This window comes from Drosophila kikkawai, chromosome 3L, assembly GCF_030179895.1.
Source record: "Drosophila kikkawai strain 14028-0561.14 chromosome 3L, DkikHiC1v2, whole genome shotgun sequence".
In the NCBI taxonomy this organism is placed as follows: Eukaryota; Metazoa; Arthropoda; class Insecta; order Diptera; family Drosophilidae; genus Drosophila; species Drosophila kikkawai.
The window spans coordinates 14,763,586-14,788,867 of record NC_091730.1 but is presented as its reverse complement, the minus strand read 5'-3'; the positions used below and the strand labels follow the sequence as shown (position 1 = coordinate 14,788,867).

Here is a 25,282-nt window from a genome sequence, read left to right as displayed (position 1 = left end):
TTTAAGAAAGAAGAAAGGAAGAAAGTTAGCCATAAATAATTTAATAAAAATATAAATAAATATATTTAAAGTGGCAAACAAGGTAAAAAGTACACAAATCATTTAAAATATGAAACATTTTGAATTTTTCTGCTGTATTAACAAAGTCTTTCTTTAAATATTTACCATCTTTACGGAGTTCCAATTAAAGAAATATAATTTAAAATATATTTATTATTTTCACCAACAAACATTAATTTCATACTAGGCATATTTTATATTTTTCTGCAGGAATTCCACTTGCAATCAATCCACAATTAATCCCCAACTGAATTAAGAAATCCTCAAGAAATGAAAAGCATTTTCCACAAATTAAAACATCAAGTCTGCGGGTAATTATTTCCATTTCAACGCCTCCAAGCAGCAGCCAGGGGGAAAACTTTTCGTTTTCTTGGCCGCGTTAAGAAAGAGATTTGTGTGTGCGAATGCTCGGGCTGAGTTGAGTTTTGCGCCGCATTCTGGGCCTGCAGGGCCAATGTTGTCCTTCAGGCGGCAATTGAAAGAAACAAATATTATATATATATATATAATGTTGGCCAACAAGCATGCCATTCCGTTGTTGGGCCAACTCCTCGGGCTTCTAGGCCAGTCGTCTGTGAATTATGGCCCTTGGAGCCCAAGTTGAATATTTTGTAAGTCCGCTTGCCGCTTACCGCTCACCGACAGTATATATGACTGTGAGTAATTGAATTAATGGATATGTAAAATAAAAATAACAACAACAAACTATTTCTGCACTTCACGTCATATTTTGGCAATAATTTTAGGGTCGTCAGTATATTGTTTTCGGCTATGTCATATTTCATGAGTCTGGCTCGTGCTGTCTGATTTCCGATTTGCTTGGCAATGAGAGATTCCGTTTGATCTTCTCGATCTCGGCTGGATTTTTTGGGCTAGGTTACTTGACACTCGAGACCTGTTTTCGTTTTCGTTCAACCAAAAACAGGTGAATCAACTCTCAATGTTAAGGATGAATGGTGTTTCGTTCTGGTCACACCCTTGTCGTACAATAAAGTACAACAAAAAAAGTGTTTGTTTCAGGTTCAAAGTTCGTATTTATAATATTGCTGACACCTGGGATATCCAGACAAATCCGAGACCAAGATTCCGTGCCAAGTGTCTGACAAACAGACTGAAAGGTTTGACATTAAACTCATTAAAGGGCCAACAATGTCGAGGGCTTGGCTCGGTTTGAAGTGCAGGGAATCGTAGTAGATTCTGATCTGAGCCATAACGTTATTACGATGCCCCCTCTAGTTAGCAATTTGGTGTGAATTGAATCTTGAATATTAATAGGTACGTTAAAAATCTAACGAGCAAATACACTCTCAGAAAGAAATATGTATGCTAAAATCTGGCAAACAAACTATTAAAACAATATTTTTGTGGAATGGAAAAGAATATAAACTATGTGAGACTTCTTAAGTTTTCTAAGAAACTTTAGAAAAGGTTATAAAAATTGTTTTTAACTTGGCTAAGAGAGTAAATAAACTTTAAAAAATATAACATTACGTTTCTTCTTTTAGATTTAAACGTAGAAACCTTTAATTTGTAAAAGTTATAAGATATATTTTAACAGTTGCCTTATTGGAAATTCTTTTAAAATTAACTAAAGTAATAAATAAAATAACTAAATAAATTTCTAAATTATTTAGTGACTCAAAACAAAGCTGTTGACCTCTGCAGAGAATACATATTTTTACGTGGAAAGTTTTGCAGACAATTTAAAATAATTAATGCGAAATGAAGGGGGATTTACCGACAGCACTTAGCTCGTTTAATATTTATTCTTAACAGAAAAAGAGGTTTGTATTCTTTTAAAAGGTAATATCACACATTTGTCAAACAAACTCAAGTTTTTGGTCTGAAAAAAACATATTTTTTCTCGCTTATTTTGCTTTTTTTTTGGCACTTTGCTGCTTAAATCCAAGTACCAAGTACCGAACATGATCATGCAGTTAAGATCGTCATCGCAGGCACTTAAATTGAACGTGCCGTTAACTAATCACCCATTTAAACTCCAACTCCGAATCCGGTAAACTTGAACTTGCAATGAGTGTTAAAAAATGAAGAGGCTCTGTAAGTAAAAAAAAAAAAAACTAAAACTGAAACTGAAACTGAGGCGGAGACAAATTCCTCTTGCCATTCAAGTGGAGCGACGTCTGCCGCCGCGGTGGCTGTTTTTTAATGTCCACCGTGGCCTTTTCCGCAAAATGCTGGTAATTATAATTATAAGCAATATAAATTAAAATTTTTGTTTGCCCAAAAACGAGTGACGACCGCAAGTGGCCGGACAACATGTGTCGACGCATTGTCAAAAAAAAAATAAAACATAGTTTATGTTTCACAACATCTGCAATTAAGTCGTTCTTGTCGACTGCAACCTTCGTGGGGCCAAGTAACTGCAGTGGCATCCTTGGCCGATAACCGTACTAACTGACTCTGGCTGTGTGTCATTTGTAAGCCGTGCGAATTCCGGACTCCACACGCAGTTTGCCAAGCACTTGAGGATCGCATTGAGTGTTGTACAGGTTTGACCCTAAATTCGCATTGAACTGCGGCTAGAACTTCCTTTGTTGTGGCGGCAAAATGTGCCACAAAAAGAGGAAGCTTCCGAGTTCCGGTCATGCTATTTAGTGTGCTGAAATCTTAAGTAAGCAAGTCGCTGTCATCAATCATCAGCGCTCAGCGACTGCAGCTTACACAGCAAAAATATTGACTTGTAAACTGTATATATTCTGCAAGCAAATGAAATATTTAAAGATTATTTAATTTATATAATAATCCAACTAAAAATTATAATCTAAACTAGATTACATCATAATTTATTTGTTTTAATCTTTATGGTTTTACTCACATTCCAAGCTATTTAAGTGCCATATTTCTAGTTCGAGAAAGTTATGATCCAGGTGTCCTTCAGCGTTGCTCATAGAATTTTGTGACCAGATTCTTGGCATCAAGTTTCTAATTGAAGAGTTCAGCAGTTCCCGTCCCGGGTGAGATAAACAAAAGCTAATATCTGTTTACGAGTGTTAATACTAGTAGTTATGACGTCAGATGCGTACTGCTACAGCCCACTGATCAACAGCGATTTGCTTTAGTTAAAACGGTCTGGAACTTGAGCGAGAAATTAATAGTCAAGCCCCCGCCGATAAGACTACTTAGTGTTAGCCACATAAAAACAATTGCGACGTGTGGAAAATTTTCCACTTCGGTTTATAGCTCAGCGTTCGTAGGGAGTTGGGGAGTTTTTCACAACTCTTGCACTCTTTGCCTTCAAGGTGGATAATTCGGGGTTTATTATTTGTAATTGATAAAGCATGCTTTGTGAATGGGATCAGACATTCGCAATTAGCCTTGGTTTTATCGTAAATGCACTGGGCGAAAAATGTGTATTTTATTTTAAAGTAAAATATAAAATATATGAAATTATTTCCAAGTAAACCTGCATTTCAAATATTTAAATTGGATTTAAGAGCTCCTAGAAACAGGTATTAAAAAACAATTTGCAGTTTATCTCGAAAAATTCAAGAGTAAAAGGCAACTCTTTCCAGGCCGTCGCCTCGCATATCCCTCAGCCAAAAACCCCAAAAGTCGGAAATACCAGGAGGAAGCAATAAAAAGACCGCCAAGTTCACTTAACTAGAACCACGCAAGTCACCAAGGCGATAAAAAGGCGACGAGAAAATAAAGTAAACAAGTAAAAAGGTGGCCCAAAGTACAGCCAGTGACTCAGCATAAATAAAGCGAAGAATAATTGTAAGAAATATATGTTTGTATGAAAGAAAAAAATCCCCCGAAAGCCGGTCGGAAAAGGAAAACCCAACACGCTCGCCGAACTCACCACAAAGCAGTTTAAGTTTTAGGCTAAAGCTAAATTGCCAAATTTCTGGTCTAAACGGAGCGAGGATTGCAGCACCTGGTTGTAGCACTCGTATCTCACAGATACACGGATACACAGCTACAGCACAGATACTCAGATACTTGGCTGCGAGATCGGCTCAGTTTTAAAAAAGCGCTCGTACTTAGTCGGCGATCGCTGTCGACGTCGCCGCCGACGTCTGAAGCCCGGGGTTTTTACACAAAAACGTCTTGCCCAGACGACGGTCCATTCATGCGAGTTTTTCACTCCGACGCGTCAACTTCGAAACGAACGACACATGCTCTCTCGGTAGCAGCGGGCGCGATCGCACCTAAATTCGCCACTAAATGCACTTTAATTCGGTTAAGTAAATTGCCAGCATCCGATGGATATCGCGACTATGAGTTCTTAATTGTTTAAGAGCTAAGAAGAACCCATCCTAATTGGCTTCAATTCAATTAGTCGGTCGGTAGTGAATATGCTAAGAGTTTAGAGACAAGAAATACTCCCCGAATTATTCCCTCTCGCTAGCGAAAGCGAAAGCCTAACTTTGGATTAGCCGTGTAGCCTTCTGTAAGAATTTTTGGAAACGTAAGTGTCAAACGGGGCGTATGAGTTATTTCTTTACCAAGCTGAAAACGGGGCGTATGTGCCACATTCTATGTAGGAAATTAATAATAAATAATAAAATCCATGTGCGCGGTTTCATTAATTATAATATTTTGCCATGTCAAGTGCTGGAATTTTGATTAATGTTTTGCCATTAAAAGGTTTTGCGGTTTAACTGTAATGTTTTCATTAAGTGTAGGTTTATTAATTGTTGGTAATTTGTTTGTTGAAATTTAAAGAATTTAAAAATATGTATGAGATCTCTATATTATAATGAGTTCTGAAAACAGTCAAGTTTTTGAATATTTTGTTTTTATTTTCGAAGAAATGTGTCAAACTGATTATACTTATTAGTTTTCTTTATCAAAAATTACTATTTCACATTTATAAATTCAAAAAAACTGTATTATATTATTATAAATATTTAATAATGTATACATTTTATTTATAACCAAATTTTTATCCCAAATAAGAGTGTTAAATCTGTAAAACTTTAATATTAGTGATTCTTATAACCAAAAAGACAATTAAAATTATTCAAGAATTAATAAGTGTGGCTATACAAATATTTTAAATAATATAATATTTAAATCAATAAGCGAAAGTCCCATCAATGTTGTTTATAATTCGTTTTATTCCTTTGACTGTTTAATTTAATCGAATAGGGCAGCCATCGCCCCGCACCTTTTCAATCAAAATCTGCAGTTCAATGTGCGCTTTTATAATTGGATTATACATATTAACGGAGCTGTCAAAAATCTCATTTTATTCCGCCACAAGACCGAATCAATTAAACTGATTACAAGTGCCAAATGACCAGCCTTATCAGGCGGCGGCAGGTACAGAAAACACTGCAGGCCAGGGCCCAGACATCGCAAGCCTAATCAGAGAAGCCCTTGCCCAACGACAAAGCTCTTAGTTTTGTGTTTGCTTTAATTTATAAACAGTCTTTCGGTTTCGGTTTCGGTTGGGGTTTTTCTTGGCTCTTTTTCTGTTTTGGTTTTTATTTTTTTTTTTAGTTTTTTTGCAGTCTGCAATTAAGTGTAAACATTTTGCAAGTTATGCAAAATAACGGCAATGCGGTGGTTATGAGCGGTCATTTCTTGAGCGTGGAGTGTGTGTGTGTTTGTCTCTTGGCCAAATGCATATTTTGGAGTCTGTCGATCTGTTTTTCGGTAGGGGATTTCGCAAATATGCAACCGCAGACACGTACCGAAGTCCGGTAATGATGCGTTATTCCCCCTCCAACTCTACCTTTAGTTTGACCCACTTGCTCTCACACCAACAGACAGAGTTCAGGTCAATGTTAAGGTGAAATGCGGTTAGCAACAAAGGTGACCTTTAAATCGATGGATATTTCTGGAAATTGCAATTGATTTATTTATGGGTTCCCTGCGAAATAGTTTATGACCCCCTCGACTGGAGACAGAAAACATAAGAGAGCACACAATGTAAATACAAGTAATAAAAATTGGGAAATTTCTTGTGTGAAATGGTGTGAAATTTTAGGGTCAGTCAACAAGCATACGTAGAATTGGAAATGCCAAATAAATGAGTCAATGACGTTGTGGCAATGACCCCAAAAAGGGAAGCAATTAAGGACAACTTTGAGGGCTCTTTGTGGGAAGAAATAAGGGTTTTGTATAGACTTAAAAATTATATAAATAAAATATTAAATTTCGAATTATATGTCTGCAGGTATATTAAAATTTACCTTTAAATATTCGCAAAAAAAAACTCAACAATATTTAAATGTAAAAAAAACCTACTTAGTTTCAGGTCTTACCACACTCTACACTTTATTTTAAGACCTATTTAATCACGCCATCTCTTCGCTTAACCCCAAATTAGTTTCACTTTCAAGCTTGAACCTCAGACAACGATTTAAGCGAAATTTCCAACGGTATGTGCGCCGCCTTCTACACCACTTAGCTAGTCACTCATCCCAGCCATCCATCCTCTATCCGCCCATCCATCTGCCCATCCATCCGCCCATCCATCCGCCCACCAATTGGCCAGACTTGAGCATGGACACAGAAGTTGTCTTAAATTAACCGAAAGCCAAAAAAAAGATACCCTTAGGAGCCATAGACGTCACACAAAAGGCTACAAAGTGATCGCTTTGTTGCTTCGGCGTTTTCCTAACCGTTAAATTGAAATATTGACTTAAGGTTTTTGATGTGTGCATTTTTATTTTTTATTTTTTGTTGTCTCTGATTCATTTTGGCAGAGGCCCGGAGCAAGCACACTTGCTAATAACCGAGCATACAATACGCTTACATAATGAGCGAGCCACGCTCTTTAATAACCAAATAGCCGATTGGACCCCTGATAAGCGCAAGAAATTGGCAAATTGCCGTTTGCCGGCTTAAAGTGCGAGAAATCCATCAATCGCCGAATATTGGCCGCAGGGGAGACAGACGAATATATAGCCATATAGTTATGGAACGGTGACTTAGGTCAGGATTGAAGTTTGCCGGCCCCATGGCCCACCCGCAGGCACACTTAGGGAAAAGAAATATTGGCATAACCTGTGAGTTATAATAATATAAATTTAAACTTTTATTAATATTAATATATACTGTATTACATCAAATACAAAATAATATTTTGTAATCAATTTAAATAAGTTTCAAGTGCGGATTATTGTTTAAGTAATAATTATATGATCATTGGCTTGATCTTTTGCCCAATTTTTTCGTGTGCAGACACACGACGACCTTGCCAGCTGAAATTTCTCTGACAAGCTGATCAGAGACCCTTCTCAAAATCGGCGGACAATTCGAGTGAAGTGCGTGTTTAAAAAGGGTCTTTTTTGGCTGGAAATTCTCAGGCGTAATTGGAGCATTTCGCGAATGGTTTCGCCAAATCAAAAAAAAAAAAAAGAAAAATAATGCCGAAAATGGCCCATTAAATGTGCCCAAAAATAGATGACGAGAGAGTGAGTTCGTATAAATTACAACACCCGACGCAGCTTGCTGACGAGTATTGGAAAATGTTTGCCAATAATGTTGCCGTTGATGGAGCGGCCGGCCACGCTTCAGCGATTGGCCACGGCTTTTGGCCAAGTCTGTGACTGAAACTGCAACTGCCACAAGAGTCCATGACGTTCGCAATAATCTTGTTAATGTTTTTAAGCCGCTCTCAGCTCTCAGCTTGAACAGGGCGCGTGTTAAATGCCGAAGCAAATAGTCAAGTGGAGTTGAAGATGAGAGCTTAATGGGGAGTACAAACAAAATCCTAACAAATTGACAAGAGTTATTAATAAATAGAGCTTCTGGAAAGTGTTTACAATTTCATTTGGACTTGGATAAAACTTTATTGTTCTAAAAAAACTATTTTTAATGAGGAAATATAAATTGTTTCTTAATGAAATGTAAAGTTAGAATGTATAGGTTTGTTTTTCAGCTAAATACAAAATGAATTTGAACTTAGAACTATTTAAAGGTTAATTTCTTTTAAACGATTTTTAAGTCACCTGAAGTAATATACCTTAATTACTTAATTTTCCAAGACAATGACAGTACTCTCTTTATAAAAAGTCATTAAGTGTATGCTCCCAAGAACCTTACCTTTACCTCAGCATTTAATTCCTGCTCCATTCTCACCACACACACAATGTCAAGTTCGTTGCCTAAGTCTTTCGTTTTATAGTTTTCTCTCTGAACTTGCTACACTTATTTTTTTCAATTTCTTAAAACAACAATAATTACAATTATTATTACATCAAGTTGAATGTGAATGTTGCATTACTTAATGCCATTTAAATTGTTTACATGGCTGCAGCTACTACCATTTAAAGAATGATTTGTTGCGCTTGGCCTGGCCAGGTGAGCTATGAATGAACACATGTAAATATGTATGTCTGAGAGCTTTCGCTGAACAAAACGATATATAAATATGTATTTATGTGGCATAAGAAGAGCTCAAGTACGAGCTAAGGAAAGTGTGGAGCTGCCAAGCGGAAAACTCGTGCGCAAAATAAAAAATAAGTATTAATTCAAACTAGATTTTAAGAGTACAGTTTATTTAAAGTATTTTGTAATTTTAAAGTGTATTATATTATTAAAATTTTATTTTACATATCCAGCCAGTTTCCATCGATTTTATTCGATTTTTTTTCCGTGTGATGATGGGGGGCAAAGCCAAATAAATGCCCTGCCCCGTTGTTCAGGCTGCAATTAGAGCTAAATGAGCGACCAACCACTTCTGGGTTCGATCTCGGAAACTTCCGTAAAGATTTTTATGTTTATCTCAATGTCAACAACAGTGGCGAGATGAACGAACCCTTTGGGATGTGAAATCGGAAACCGAAAAAAAGGACTGCCTGCGCAGTTTCAATAATTGCATACAATTTGCCAATCAACGCGTTCCCAACGATGCCAATTATGAAAGGCCAGGCCCTTTCGAGGGCTCAGCTCTTTGGTTCCTCCACTTGGCCATGGCTTATGAAGCCATTCAAGAGCGCTCTCTGTAATCAGGCGGCCGAGCACAAGGAAGCGCTGATGATTCCCCCAAAAAAAAATTGATATTTTATATATGTAATAAATACGAATGAGGGGAAGCAAAAAAAAGAATTACTATAAAATTATAAGCGTTGTCTGCCAACAAAATTAAGCAGAAATTTATTAAAAATGCATAAAACAGGCCGAAAATCTCGCACTCTGGCACCAAACTGGATCTGAGGATAAATGCAAGAGCCTGGCAAAGAGAAAAGTGGCGCGTGACCTTCGCACCACTGCAGACTGCAGACGGCAACCTGAAACTGCTGTGTGAAATTATTAAATCAGCAGCAGCAGCAGCCGCAGCAGCAACTGCAGTGCTAAGAAACCAAAACAAACAAGTGCCGAGAGGAGAGATAAAAATGGAGACAAACGGGCGGAGAAGCAGGCACTGGAACTCCAGTGGCTGGTTGCTGGCTACTGTTTGGCAAGAGGCAACATGACTCAAGGAAAGCAGCGAACTTGAGATGCACTCGACATGGTAGTTGAGGGGGCAACATTTTTTTGGTAATATTTATACAGACGTGTAGCGGCAAACCCCAGGAGGTACAATACCTGAGAAATTATTAAATCAAAATCATGAAGTTTTATTTAATTTTTGAATATTTTTTGGAGATTTTAAGGCAGGTGTCGGTCTGGGATGATTAATGGGATTTTCATAAATTTTCTGCTAGTTGTAAAAAGGTTTTATGTTTTAATAAAGGATATTATTTTTTGTTTAAAATAAATAAATAGGTCAAGATAGAATATTTCAAATATTTTCTCGAATTTAGATCCCAATCTTCCATCATTAGTTTACCTAATATTATTAAAATTTTAAATAAAAATTCATGAAACTCCCAAAACCAATATCCACCTGGGAAAATTGATCACAAATCGGACCAATATAGTCTAGGCGCCAAAGAAGGCGCACCTCTTGACTCACACTTAGAAATGCACGCGAGCAACATGCAACATTTACAGCGGCAACGCCAACTGCAACTGCAGCAACATTTCGGCAAATGCCAACGAACGCTGCCTTATTTTTGTGTTTCTCAAATTCAGGCAGACAGAGCGGCTAACTTTAGTGGCTTAGTATCTCAGTGGCCTGCTGGCCAAGCAACCTACTTCTGCTAATGCACAGAGACAAATATTATATTGAAATAAAGCTGTGAATCCGTAGAGAATATTCAGAAATATCAGAAAACATTAACATTTAATTGGAATTTCAAAAACCCTTTAAGAATTTAAAATTTTGAATGAACTTCTTGAGGTTTTAAAGAGGTAGATCTTTTTTCGCGTGTGCAAACTGCAATTGAAAGTGAAGCTGAAGCCCAGTCTCTTGGCTAGACCTGGAGCTGGTGCTGGAATCGGGTTGGGTATCGTCGCCGCCGCTGCCGTCGTCGTCGTCGTCGTCAGCTGTTAGAAAGCTTCGCTGGACAGCGGCACAGTGGCATGTGGCAATTGCAACACATCCAGTTGCCATATATACTGGATGTGGATGTGGATATCGATGTGGTTATAAAACCGTATTTAGGTCAATCAAATTTTCGCATTTGGCATTTTGAAATTTCTTTACGCAAATGCTTGTGCTATTTTTTAATGATTTTCTAACCATACCAATCCAGTATCGTGTTGCTCTCTCGGATTGCATAATAAGCCAAAGAAGCCAGTCGGCTAGCCAGCCAGCTAGCCAGGTGACCAGGCCGTGGCCAATAAGCACAAAATTGTAAAGAAACGTGTTTCACTTTTTAATTTTTTTCCCTCGAAGTTTTTTTCTTTTTTTTGTGGGGACTTCTTAATGGATTGGCTCTGGCCATTGGGGCGTGATTTTGTGGACAAGGAGTGTGTTTCAAGGGGGCTAATGGGCGGGGGAGTGGCCAATGGGCAGCCTCAGATGATAATAATAAATAATGCCGACTTCCGACTGTTGTTGAACTTCGAATGAAGTCGTTAAGTCCCGGAGCCTTGCCCGTCGATTGTGATTCCTGTTTCCGCATCCTTTCCCTTTCCATACCCTTGAGAGCTGTTCTTTTTTCTTTTTTTTGTTGAGGCAAATTAAATGCGGCCTTAATTATTTTATGCTCATTAAGCGTACAGCTAAATATTTGCCCTGCAAAATGGCACAAATTAAGGCAGCAGAGTCTTGGCCCAAAGCGGTTTACAATCTGGCTGCAATTAAAACTAAAGATACGCAGCTGAAAACAGCAACAGCAACAACAACAACAGAAATCCGCAAAACAAAGTACACAAAATATAAATGTCATTAAATGTGTTTAAATATTTTTTTCTTTTGTTTTTTTAAAGTTTATTTTTGTTATTGCTGCTTTTGTTTTCTTTACACAATTTTGTTCATAAACCAAAATCGCTCAATTGTGACAGCAGAGCCGAAAAATGTTTAACTAACATTTCAGTTATGTCAGAAGTCAATTAAATATAATTTGCCCTTAGTTGAGATGCGGCTCAAATGGAGATCTTGGTAAGCTCTCGGTTATGAGCTCACACGGAGAGCGACAAAAATAGAGCTAAGCTTGATGAAAGTCCACTCCAAGCATAGGTCTAAGTATGCAAAGTTCGTTGCCTGAGTCATTTGTTTTTCGCCACTGGACTTCCCATGGAAAGTTTATCCATTTATTTTTATACCCCCGCAGGGTATTATAATGGCATAACGCAGAATTCGGTCCCTCAACCAACTGTAACCTGCCAGTGTATACCAACTTTGGCATTATTGAAACATTTTATATAAATTCAGAAAGTTTGTTTGAGTTCTTTAAAAATTCTGCACAAATCATTGTAATCACATAGTTGTCACGTTTACTTTAAGCTATTCATGGAGACTTAATTATAGACACATTTCTGCACTATAAAAAACCAAAGCCTGATTTTATAGCTCACGTGCATTGATATGTGTTCAATTCCGCTTTTAGTTCATCAGAACTCTGCGCTCTTCACGTTTTCCTGGACTGCTTGAAAATTTCCATTCTATAAACTGCATTTTCAATTAGTAAGCAAATGAAACTGTGCCGGGCAGAGCCGGACAGCAGCAGCCAATTAGCATATTGTTGTCTATGGCTTCAGGTAACGACCTGCCAACGTAGAGGGTTCCCCGTGCAATCACGTACCTACCGACCGAGTGACAAATGTATTTACAGCTCTCGGCGTGGCTAATAAAAACATATATGATTATATTGTTAAAATGAAATTTATGGCACGATTTATTGCGGTTTCTGCGGAGTTAATCTGCCGAAATCTTCACAGGAGTATGCCAAGGCCTTTAGTTCCTGTTTGGGTTTGGTAAGAACCTCTTTTCTAAGATTAGACACTGACCTCAGGAAGTGCTTGGCGGAGATGCTAGACTCTAAATTAGATTTTAATTGCTTTCCATAAATATCCCCGCCACTCGGTTTATTTACTACATTGAACTAATCCACCTCAAACAAGCTTTAATTTCTAGCGGATTTTAATGCTACACAAAGCTAAAATAATATAAATTTTATTATATGTAAAATTGTAGTATTAGTACCAATATTTAATTCTTTAAATACTTTTTTATTGTGATTTTGTGCTGACTAAAATCATTTGAATTTTTAATTGAATTAATTTTTATTATGGTGTTTTTGTTCATTGAATATTTCCATATTTACAAAGTAGTTTATGGATTGTAAAACAAGATAGTTCTATAGGAAAGCGAGCAATATTTACAATATCTATGACATTGATATTTTTATCTCTAAAAAATTGAATATTCATAAACTAATGAAACTATAATTACGTATGTAAATACCTAAGAAAAGAAACCAATTTAAGTAATATTTATTATATTTATTTCTTTCTCTGTACCATCTCCCGTTAGACTTGAATTATGGGCTTGGAAAAACATTACCTGCGATATGGACGCACCGCTAGAGATCACATCCTTGACTGGGCCACCTGTGGGCGTAATCGACGGCAGCAGCAACATCAACAACAGCAGCAACATCAGCATCAGCAACTCCAACAACAACCGCAGCAGCATCAGCAGCAGCAGCCACAACTGCCATCACAGGGAACCCCAACAGCCACAACTGCCACGGGGCGGAGGTCTCGCCCTCATGTGACACACAGGGGAACGCCGCTCTCCATGCTGATATCTCATGGAGTTAGGATTAGCAATAGTAAGTACAGTCCACTTAATTATAAGTATAAAGCTAAAAACATGCCAGTCATTCGTTAGAATAAAGTGAGGAATTAAACAAGACACGGAATTAAAAGCCAGAGCAGCCAGAAAACAATTAGTGGAACAATATTAGCATGAAGCAAAAAAGCGGTAATGGATTTATGGAAAATTTATGGAAAATTATGAATTAATTGAAGAAAATCTAGTAATTATATATTTGTAAGCAGAACGTAAGAAGAATGTAGAAAAAATATGGACACCTTAATATTATGTTAATGTCTTCAAACGCTCAAATACATTTATAAAATTTTCCAAACTTTCCCAAAAAGGAAATAGCTTCAATGACAGAGTTAAGGCTTTTATCACCTTCGTCAATCGGACAAGAAAATTGAATTAAGGAAAAATGCTATTAAATGCTCAATTAGCTAACTAAAAGTCAATATCAACCGCCAAATTGGTCAGGCACTTGTTAAGTTGGCCAAAATCAAAAGCCCAACAAGTTGCATTGACAGATTGAAGTTGAGAAAAAAAGAAACAAAAATACCACAAACTGGTCATCCAAGAACTGCAAACCGAAAAATTGAAAACGAGTATTTTTTTGTTGCTGAAAGGAAAAACCAAACAGCAGCAGCAGTAAAAACCGTAAACAAAAAACTAAAAAAGAGAATAAAAATCAAAACATTTTAGTGGCAGACTTGAAAACTAAAAGTCGAAAAGCCAACTAAGCGCAGATGTAAATCAAGGAAACTCACAGACGCTCTCGCACACACACACATACACATTCAATAGCAGATATAGTCTCTGCTATAGCGTTCTTTGCAATGGCCGACATTGCGTATACGCCGAGTGAGCCAAGCCAAGTCGCTACTCGTGGCGAAGGCAGCCAAGTGTGCAAAAGCAAACAGCTAGCAGGCCAAGTAACCATGGCCAAGAACATTCGCCAGACAGAGACAGAGCCAGCAGCAACGCTCTGAACTTGGCTTAGACTTGGAGCCCAGGCTCCGCTTTGCTTACGTTTCGCTTTTCTCTATTTTTTCAGGTTTTTCAATTCGGATTCGGATATGGTTTCGGTTTCACTTCGTTTTCTATAGGCCATTTTCGATTGCATTCTGTCGCTCTTATATAGAATTATGTTTTAAGCGTTTTGCACTTGACTTATTGGCCAGGCTTTAAAACCATGTTTGCACAGTGCCAGCGCCAGTGCCAGTGCCAGGGCAATTTATGATACTTCCAAGAGACGTGATGATCGGATAGGGATTAACAATGATACACGGATTTATGGGCAACTGGTTTCGCTAAGGCAATTTCAGATAATCTTGCGAATTAATATTTTATTGAGGAAGCTGTCGTCGCCAGATGAATTCTCCATAAATGCCTTGTGCTTGGGCAATGGCAATTCTAATGCAATGCTCTCGGACATTACACACAGGCCACGACAAACAACAGGCAGCATTAAAAACAGAAGTGAGGCAAAGAGGCAAAATTAAAATTGGCAATTGAAAGCGCGGTGGCCAGCAATACTGGCCACTATTAGCCGGAATACTCGGACTAACGCAGACCAATGCAATCGAAAATAACAGCCGCAAGCTCATTCAAAGCAAATATGAAAATGTTGCCAAATCAATTGGTCAGGCACAGCAAGAAATTTTAGTAGTTTTATTTTTTAGAATTTTATTTTATTATCATTATTGACCTATAAAATAATAAAGCACATCATAGATTTAATCAAGAACTACTTCTTGACTTGGTGGAAATCTTAAAAGTTTATAGTTTTCCCACTTAATAAGTGGCTTGTATTTTTTTCCTGTGCTTCTCTGTGAAGCTACAAAATACTGAATGAGTGCGAGTGAGTTCCTGAGTGGTTTGAAGCGGTCAGTGATAGCGACATGGAGTGAAGTGGCTTCGAGTGCCAAATCAAGTAGCCGCCATGGATGCCCGACAGCCGGGAGAGTGAGCATAAATTAACACATGCAGGCAGGCAGGCAGGCGGCCAGGCTGGCTGAACAGCGTTTGCTTAAGCTTTTTGGCCAATTCTATGTCTTGTGTGTTGGCTTGGCTCAAACAGAAACAGAAAAAGGCGCGGTAGTTGTCGATGCAGCTGAAGTGGCTCTAGAAGAAGAGTTCCCTCAGCAGCAGAGCGGACTCTTTGGCAACACCAGACTGTATGTGTGTGTGCCATGTGATTATATAACCAGATGCTGGCATTAAGGCCTTGCCAAGATCGTGCTTAGCTTTTTGGCCACTCTGCGTTGGAATTTGTAAGACGTTGACACAGAATTTCAACGACCAGAAGTTAACGAAATGTATTTCTTAGGAGGAAAGAGCTTATTATACAAGGTAAATTTATAACTTAAAGAGAGCTTAAGTGAAGCCATAAATAATAAAATAAAACCTTTTCCTACATCGATTACAAGTTCACTTTCCATTCTGAGGGTTTCTCCCCAGGATTTCCGCTGCACTGCAAATTTTCCCTTTCATCTCGATCCAGTTCTCCTAACCTTCAGCTGGCCAGCCGGCACTTCTCTCTCCCATAAAAGCTCTCCATTCCGGGGCTGGGTCCTTATCCAGGGCGAAAATCAGTTGTAAATGCTTTAATTAAGGGCCGAAATGCGATAACTTAAATTCAAAATTGCGGCGAAGGCACGTCCCGCCGGTGTCCAAGAAAACCGGTTGCTGTTGTTGCGATTTGTTTTTCGTGGGACATGCCCATAGCATTGCCCTTTGTTTCGGCTAATTGGGCCTCGTCTTAATACCAATCTGAATCCCACCAAGCAGTAGGGATCCCCTGAGATACATACGGACGGCGCGACACGTGATGCCAATTGTGGCGCGTACGAGGAAGTGATCGTGGATCGCCAGGAATGGCAATTATTTGCATAAACAAAAGTGTTTACATGGGCATAAAAGATACGGGTCTTGAATCAAGTCTTGAATCACAGGTATTATCATTATTATTATAATTATTATATTGTGCTTCCCCCGAGGCGGCACGTTCTTAAACGAAATCTTAGCACGACGCTGGCGCAGCAACTGTTTGGTTTAGCTCTATTGTTGCACTCGGTATTGTCCGGGTACCAGAAACGCTCTATTGAAATGGTATATGGCCAGCAGCAGAACGCTTTGTTGGCTTTAAGCGGCTATAGCTCTAGCTGCTGTTGGCCAAGAGCTGCGAAGCAGCTGCAGCTGTATGGACACCGGTAATTGTGAGCGTTAATTTTAACAGGCAATTGGGAAACTCACTATACTTTAGACGTTTATTCTTTTTCCTCTGTCTTATTACTATTTTTTTTCTATTTCTTTTGGAAGCAGGTTAAATAGACCTCCCAGGGTAGAGCTATTTACACCTCCCAAATTTTATATAATTTATTTTTTAAATTGTTTCTTAGTCTACAGCAATTGCATTGCTGTAAAGGTTGGCTCGCTTTGCTCTTAACGCTTTTATTTAACCTTTGTGCGTGGCTTTCGGCTAACTTCGGAGACTAGAAGTTTGGAATTGTGAATATCGCGTGCTCAGCTGTAATTTTGTAAGAGAAACGAGCATATGACACCAGTGGCTATAACCAATTTAAACAGGGGCTCAAAGAAAGGGATGATGATTAAACTTGAAGTACATAAATTAAATTAAAGAAATATTTGAGGAAACCTACTAGCTACTCTAATAATAATTCATTTTAAAATTCTTAAGCTCGAATAATAATGAATTTATGCTTATATAAACTAGAATTCCTGGCTTTATATAGTCACAGATTATTTCTAATGAAGTAAAATATGTATATCTAAGAATCTCTTTTTGTTAAATAACTTCCCAGCCCCCTTTAACACCGCCCCTGCTATTGTTGTAACTAAAGACTTCACTGCCCGCTTCAAGCAGCTAAACGAAATGGCAAAAACACGCCGCACAAAGAAAAAAAACAACACAAAACCCAAACATCAAAATAAGTGGCAACAAAAATTACTTGGACTGGGATCAGCATAATTGTCAACAGTCAGTTAGTCAGTTGGTCGGTCGGCGGTGGGTCGCTGACGTATCAATTGTGTGCCAAATGTTTAGTGACCATATCGCTGTGGCTCTGGCTATATCTTGGTCCCCGATCCCCGATGTGCAATCGCCGTTCGATTGCAGTAACATTATCCGACGTCTTAGAAGAGCAAAACCTTCAAATAACTGAATAACCGAAGACTGAAGATAAAGCCTTCCGTTGAAGTCGTCGTTGTCTTCCCTTGACCTTGTCGGTGAGGCCCCAAAAAAAAATGTTATGTGCCTCGTTTTATGACACCTGCTCTTAAAGCCGTTTTTTCACTCTCCTTTTCTGCTTCTTACTTTTTTGCGTAACTTTCTCTGGGACGCAGTTTATGGCCGGCGAATCTCTTCAGGGTCAGTGGAACACGGCAAAAACGATAAAGAAGCCGCCCGAACTCGAAAAAAAAGTATATACATAATCCGTCTATATTTTGACAGCAATTATCGCGCCCATTTTCAATGCGAGTATAATGAATTTCCAAGCTTATTTATGGCCCTCACAATGTAGATGTCTGTCTCCCGCTTATTATTTCAGTACCCTTACAGGGGTCTAAGCTTTATCGACCATAATTTTGTAATCACAAAATGCATAAAGTATATCTAGAATATATAATTTTTATAGAGATAAGTTAAAGCTTTTTCAGGGACAGTTGTTTTAATATTTTTGCAATAAAAGCTTAGGAATTCTAACAATTTGGAAAATAATTAAATATATAAATTTCAATTGCAGTACAATACTTTAAGTGTATTTTAAATTCGTTTTATGAATTTTCAACTACCTATCTGTCATGTTTTTTAGCATTTTTATCCATATCCCGCTGACGGCGCTGTTTTTGACTTAGTGACCTGTTAAGAAAATCGAAGCAGCTTCGGTGCTGCATTTTATAAAATAATAAATAAAATTGAAATTTATGTTGTTCAGAAAAAAAGAGCTTCACCTTGCACTTTTTTCGGGGCAGAGGCGGCGCTTTTTTTTCGCCGAAAAAACCCGATAGCGAAACAGTTTTTCTTGATCGGCCCGGTGATCAGTTCGTTGACTGGGGCTCTGGGGCGTTCGGCCGCCGCCACAAACGCAACAAAAAAATACAAAAAATACATACTCAAAATGAACAGAACCCGTTGGCATTGTATGCCCATCATCATAATCATCAGCGGATTCAGTCAGTCAGGCGACATGCTGCTGGCCACGCCCACAGCCCCAAAATGCCAGCAAGGTGGTGGAGGACAGGGAGCACAGAAAGAAAAAAATACTTATCAGGATCATATCGATCAACAACAAACACAATTTTAATCTAAATCCATTTTAAAAATCCATGTTTATATAGAAAATGTAATTTTAATATTTAAAAGAAGGTCAAAATACTAATTTTTGATGTAAAATAACATTTGAATTACATTTTATATGAAAATATTTCTATAATATTTTTTTCTGTGTTCAAGTACGTTAACCAGACTAAGTGCACGAACCAATTAACCATTAAAGTAAAGATTAAGTTTCAATTAGTGATAACAGAGGGCCATAAATTTTTGGCAGCTGTCAGACATATGTCCAGTGCAGTGATAAGTCGGCCAAGATCATTCGTATATATCGCCCACGAGATCGCGATCGTGTTGACCGATGTAATTGAGGATGACATCCGTGAAATTGCACCGTGAAATTCGAATTAATTCGGCAAATAACTTTATTTTATTGACTTTACAAAAACTTAATAATTTTAAGGAAAGATGACAAAGTAAAGTTGAAGTTTTTTACGTCATTTAGTTTTAAAGTTAACACAGATTGGCGTTTCCCCCAATTATTTACAATTCCTCAAACGTCAGCAATGCTTTTTAGGTGTATTTAGTCATTGTGTTTACTCTAGATTTTCGTAGAATTTTGGTATAGGTTTTTAACAAGAATATTTTTCTGGAAAAACAAACTCTATTTGTTCTTAAATAAAGTCTAATTAGTAAAATACATTTCAATTTATTAAATAAGACTCATCTTCTTGATTCTTTCAGATAGACTAGCTGTGATAATCATAGGAATAATTACCTTAATCTTAGGCATAGTTTTATCATCTATACCTTGGCTGGATTATTTTATACTAAAGGTGAGTTTTCACATAAAATTAAAATTTATTAAATTACTTTATAGCTTACCTTTTGTTATCCTCCCAGAACTTAAGGCTGTGGAATGATACGTTGAGCTATCATTATTGGCAGAGGCCCGGGGTCATCCGGTTAACCAAGCTCTATATCTACAATGTGACAAATCCGGATGGATTCCTCAACGGCGAGAAGCCCAAGCTGCAGGAGGTTGGTCCGTTTGTGTACAGGTAAGTTCAGTGCAGTTTTCTTGTTTTCCATTGTTGTTGGTCATAAGTCTCGCCAATTGAAACATTCGTTACGCCTTTGCGAGAAGCGTTTTTCACAAATGTATGTGCAAAATAGATAAATTTTCATGGCGGCTTTGGCACAGCTCACTTCCATTGGTCATGGTTTACTGGGAAGTTGATGTCTTAATACCCGTAATTAGAATCGCAAAGGGGGCTAAAACCAATTCAAGTAGCTGGAAAAATTAGCCAAGGAAACGACCGCTAGTTATCTTATTGAACTTCTAGAAGGGCTAATTAGCAGCGGCATCAGGGAAGTAATATAATTTCTCTCGCATGCAACTCCATAATGTAGTTATTAGTTGTGGAGGATAATTGTAGACTTAAAGCTATTTTTGGATGTATAAAAAAAGCATAAAAATTACGGTTGTAAAACAAGTAATTAAGTAATAATACATATGTACATGTAACATTTTAAATAATATTTAGTAACGCGTAATACCCTCAAGATCGTAAAGATGGAGTAGGAGAACGTAGAGTTTGAATTTAAATCATATAATTATTAGTTCTTTAATTTTAATAAATCAATAAGAAAAACAAGAAGCTCCAAAAATAATTTGATTATAATAATCTTATTAATAACTTGACAAATAGTGGGTTTTCCAAAGCTAGATAATCTGCCTAAAAATAATTTAATTATCCTCAAACATATTTTTAAAAAATCTTTAAATATTTCTTTCAATAAACCAACTGCTGGCCTATCATGATCAGATTAAACCAAGCCTAAACATAATGCCAAAGTGCAAACAATGGAATTAGCTGCTCGAATTTTAACACTCAATCAAAGTGGCCTAAAGCCATGAGCCAACGGGGCGGCAATCAAGCTGGCCAATTAAGCCATGAGCTCACAGCGAGGAGTAGTTTCCGCCGATCGCGAGATTACAACATCTAGAGCTCTGGCGAATGTAATGCAATTTTTAATTACATATTTGCCTGCGAACCCGTTTAAACGAAGGATAACTTGAGAGGAGAGTTCGTTCGGTCCAAAAGTGATCAATCATCCGATCACCTGTGCATTTAAAGATTAATTTGTGTGGGAATTGCTAGTTGTAATGACACAAAAACAAAAAGATGCCCGTCATTCGCAGTTGTTGTTACTTTTTATATTTATTTGCAGCCTCTTTTTTGTGTTGTTTGTTTCGTTTCTTTTTTGTGAATTTTCTTTGGCTCGAAGCTGCGGCTAACTGAACTTGACATTCAATTGCCGAATGGCTTTGGACCACGAAATCCAGTTGCCAGCACGTGCCGATCAATGATAACGTATTTTGTCCCTTGTTTTTCCCACAATTTCAGAGAAGACATGCAGAAGGTGAATGTCAAGTTTCACGAAAATAACTTCACCGTGTCATATCAGCATAAGAAGATACTGCAATTTGTTCCTGAACTGAGTATTGATAAGGACACGCCCATAGTCACGCCCAATATTCCTTTGCTGGTAAGTCTAAGGAGCTTTAATTTTATTTTATATTTTAATTATTGAACCAATTATTTCCTTATCAAAACAGACCCTCACGAGTCTCAGTCCCAAGCTGGGCTACCTACTGTCCAAGACCATATCCGTGGTAATAACAGCGGCCAAATTCAAACCCTTCATTAACGTCACAGCCGAACAGTTGGCCTTTGGCTATGACGATGCCCTGGTGAGTTTAGCCCATAGGTTTTATCCAAAGCACATGAGACCTATGGAGAAGATGGGTCTCCTTCTGGGCCGGAATGGCACGCTCACGGAGGTGTCCTCCGTCAAAACTGGCATGGAGAGCATGGAACAGTTCGGCTATATTGATTCGCTCAACGGATTGGATCACCTGCCACATTGGGGTGAGGAACCCTGCACGAGTATAGCCGGATCCGAGGGATCATTCTTTCCGCCGCGAGACCTCACCAAGTCCGAGATGGTACACATCTACGATAAGGATCTGTGCCGGATTATACCTCTAAAGTATGTGGAGAGCCTGGAGAAGGATGGCATTGCCGCGGATCTGTTCAGGTTGCCCAATAATTCGTATGGCGATTCGGCGCATAATCCGGAGAACAAGTGCTATGACTCAAACGACTACGAGGCGGTGCAGGGTCTCCAGAACATCAGTCCCTGTCAGTATGGAGCACCCGTCTATATATCCAATCCGCACTTTTTCGAGTCCCATCCGGATCTTCTCAATTCCGTGGAAGGTTTGAAGCCAGAGCGGGAGAAGCATGAAACATACTTCAAAATACAACCGGTGAGTGTTATTTTCTATTTTTCTTATTTAATTTCGGAAATAATAATTAATTATTCTGTAATTCTTATTTGTTTTTTTGTATCACAGAAACTTGGAGTACCTCTGGAGGGCAAAGTGCGGATACAACTGAATCTTAAGGTGACACGTGCCAAGGACGTCTATCCAGTGCGTGATTTTCGAGACTTTGTCTTTCCGGTCATGTGGCTGGAGGAGGTGAGTCATCACATCCACAACCGGAAATCTAATCTAATCACTCATGTGGCTTCTCCAGGGCATTTCAGAGTTAACGCCGGCTATCAAGCGCTGGATTTATTTGGGCACCGTAATTGCCCCGAATGCCGTGCCCATCGGTTCCTATCTGATGATCATCGGCGGGGCCTTTGCCATTGTGTTTAGCTTGGTTCGGACCTACCAGAACTTTGTGTTCGCCCGGGATCCCACGCTGGAGATTCTAGAGATGGGGAGGCGATCCCTTAGGCGAGGCAGCAGCTTCATAGCCCATCAGCAGCACCGCCTGTTGGTGCACCATCGCGACAGCTACTCCCTGCTGCGGCATGGACCCATGGCCACCTGCCTGGGCGAGACTCAGCAGGAGGAGGACGCGCAGCCCATAATCGATGGAAGCCTGAACAGTCAGTTGGGAGTCATAGTTTAGTGGTAGCTGCTAAGACTAGTTTTAACTAGGTTTCTAGGGCGTGAATCTGTGTCTGCGTGTGTGCCTGTGAGTGTGTTTCTGTCCTAGTGTTAGTTTCGTTCTGGCCAAAATCGTGGCATATACGCATACCTGAAGTTCTTGCCACTGCATAAGCATTATCATTACTCAGTAGTTACCACACATCGAATCAATCAATCATTATCAATCAAACGCCAAAACGGGTTTGCCTCTAGCCACTAACTAACTTGTAGATAGGCGTATGAATTTGTATAAAAATGCTACAAATAATTCACTAGTCAATATTTACAATGTGAAAAATGCGAGCGCTCATTCTCTAGTTTCTCCTTAGACACTAACTATGTATATTATGTATTTGTTAAATATTGTTTAGGCTGAGGATGTACGAAATTATTGTGTATTTAATTTAAGTGTGAAAATTGGAAATTTTATAAATTGAAAGGAGATTTTTTGAAGGAAATTGTACTGCATTTTCTTTTGGGGTTTCAAAAATATAGTCGCTTGTTTCTTGATTTATAATTTTTCTCTTCAAAAATACTTTATGTTGAACTCATAAATCCAAACTGTAAGCATAAATCTCCGTGTTAACAACAGATTCTCCTTCTCTAAGCTGAGATTCCAGTTTCCAGAACCATTCCCGGGATCTTATAAATCAAAAGTATATAAAAAATGCAGAAAAAAATCCACTGCAAAATAAACCAGAGCTTTGGCCATTCTTTTTCTTGAAGTTTTTGTTGATTGACGCACTTTTGACATTTCCACAATTCCATACAGCAAAGCATTTTCCGCTTTTCCTGCCAAAAGGCAATCCACACACGCACACGGGTCGTATGAGCAATAAATTATACACAAGTTCCAGAAGAAGAAGGGAGGTTCTAGTTTTCTAGCCTTCTTTTGTTTCGGAAATATAAAAAACAGGCACAAGAAATATGATGTTTTGCTATGTTGCCCCGGCAGAGTCAGTCGGTGAAAGAGCAGAGAAAAATAAAAATAAAAAAGGAAATAAAAATGAAAAAGAAAAAGCAACGTAGGAAAACGATTCAAAAGAATGAAATTTCATGACAGGCAGGAGGCAAACACAACAAGTCGAAAGTCGTAAGAAAAGCGTTTTCATTTCATTTGGCAAAAATGTTTATACAAAACCAATTTTACAATTTTCGATTCAATTTCTGTTGCTGACATTTCACTTAAACGAAAACCTTAAAGGCGCAATTCATTTCCCCTCCATCTGCCTCTGCCTTTGTGTTACATGGAAAGGGGGTTACGTAGCGCTCCTCCCAATGGCCTTTGGGAGGATTGTAACGAATTTCTGTGGCAAAGGGCATGGCCCCGATATCATCGCCCATTAATTGCCACACAAATTCCACGAATAAACCATGAAAAAGTTAGGTAATACTCTTCTAATTTCCCTCAGCCACTTGGAAATGCATAAAATGGCGAGTGATAAACTAATATTCGCCTGCAACATATGCTGTCAAGGGCCTCATAAATGTATGCCGCACATACTCATAGCCACCACCCTGGGGCAACCGCCATCCTAAAAGCCCAATATCCCCAATATAAAATGGCCGCCAAACCTCAAGGACAACAAAAGTTAAAAATTCGTTTATGGCGCACCATAAAATCGAATAAAAACAATTGGCACATCAAAATCCACCGAGAAACGCCAGAGATCTTCATTGCCATTTCGATTCGGGGGTGGCTTTGCCTTGGGGTGACTTTTGGGTCTTTGGCAAGCAAAATTCGTGAGCACAAATGGGGAAAAACGCCTGGCCATATGTTGCAGGCGGCAAAAAGATGGCAAAAGAAATGGCTCAAGTAAATAAAAACAATCAAGGCAGATTGGACTCAAGGTGAATATGGAAATACTCTTAAGAAAATGTTATTTTGTAAAATAATTTAAAAATAGGTACAACAATGCTAACAATTGAATATTAATGGAAATATAAATATAAATATAATCTGTTTGCATACTAAAAATAATTAATGTTTGAGCATTAACATGATCTTATCTATATTCATTTTAAATACACTTAAATTCTAATTTGAAGTGCACACTTTTGGGGGTTTTAATATATTTTCTGGAACATTTTTCAGTCGTGTTTTGAGGTTTTCTAAGGTTATTAGAAAAGTCTGGTTCGTTTTTTTTTTTTGAGACAGCTTACCAAATCGGGTTTTTGATATTTTAAAAATATTTTTTAACCATTTTTCAAACGGGTATTAAGACAGTTTATAGGGAAACCCTTCGACCCAAGTCCAACATTTAATTTAAATTTTTAGACAGCCTTTACATTTCTTTAAGTTTCATAACTATTTATAAGGAACTTTGTACACATTTTTTTACATACCAAAAGCCTCCTTAAAATTATACAACCCACAAAGTAGAGTATGCCAAAAATAGAAGTGAACTAACTCCATGGGCGGGGTTGCCTGCTGCTTCCCCCCGGCTTCTTAGACTGTCGAATCTGGGGCTCGATTTGCTCGGCGTCAGCTGGTTGGCCACTTAGGCCGCTGATGGAATTGCTTATGAATTATACAAGAATATTAAAACGTGCCTGGCTTGGCACGAATCTCGCTGCCCTGGGATATTTCAATTGCCGCCCCCCAATAAGAAGGAACGTAGAGAAAATCTTGGCCTCGCCGGGAATACATACTTTATTGGAAAAGTATGTGCCAAATGGTTATTGATGCAGGAGAAGGAGATTTTCGACCAGACTTAGGCAAAAAAACAAACAAATTGGGCGCTAAGTTGGCCGTTATTGGTTTTATTTGCGGGGCGGCGGCAATGGTCATAATTTGATTTTTTGCCAGAAGTCCAGAAGTTGCTGACCTTGATGATGATGATGA

At 38.3% G+C, this 25,282-nt stretch overlaps 1 protein-coding gene across 4 annotated transcripts; it reads left to right on the top strand.

The window, feature by feature from the left end:
* The first annotated feature begins 4,176 nt into the window (after nt 1–4,176).
* Nucleotides 4,177–23,154, top strand: dsb (debris buster). Of its 4 annotated transcripts, none has more exons than XM_017167368.3 (8): nt 4,177–4,492; nt 12,845–13,145; nt 19,170–19,261; nt 19,329–19,486; nt 20,837–20,978; nt 21,049–21,762; nt 21,850–21,975; nt 22,034–23,153. In XM_017167368.3, exons 2-8 carry the CDS (start codon nt 12,854–12,856, stop codon nt 22,415–22,417), a joined length of 1,908 nt encoding a protein of 635 aa, XP_017022857.1. In that variant the 5' UTR covers nt 4,177–4,492; nt 12,845–12,853; the 3' UTR covers nt 22,418–23,153. The 4 variants fall into 4 exon arrangements, with proteins under 4 accessions (XP_017022857.1, XP_070142021.1, XP_070142022.1 ...); XM_070285920.1 differs by lacking the exon at nt 4,177–4,492 and adding an exon at nt 11,335–11,470 and having other exon boundaries at nt 22,034–23,154; XM_070285921.1 differs by lacking the exons at nt 4,177–4,492; nt 12,845–13,145 and adding an exon at nt 18,206–18,382 and having other exon boundaries at nt 22,034–23,151.
* Nucleotides 23,155–25,282: the final 2,128 nt, after the last annotated feature.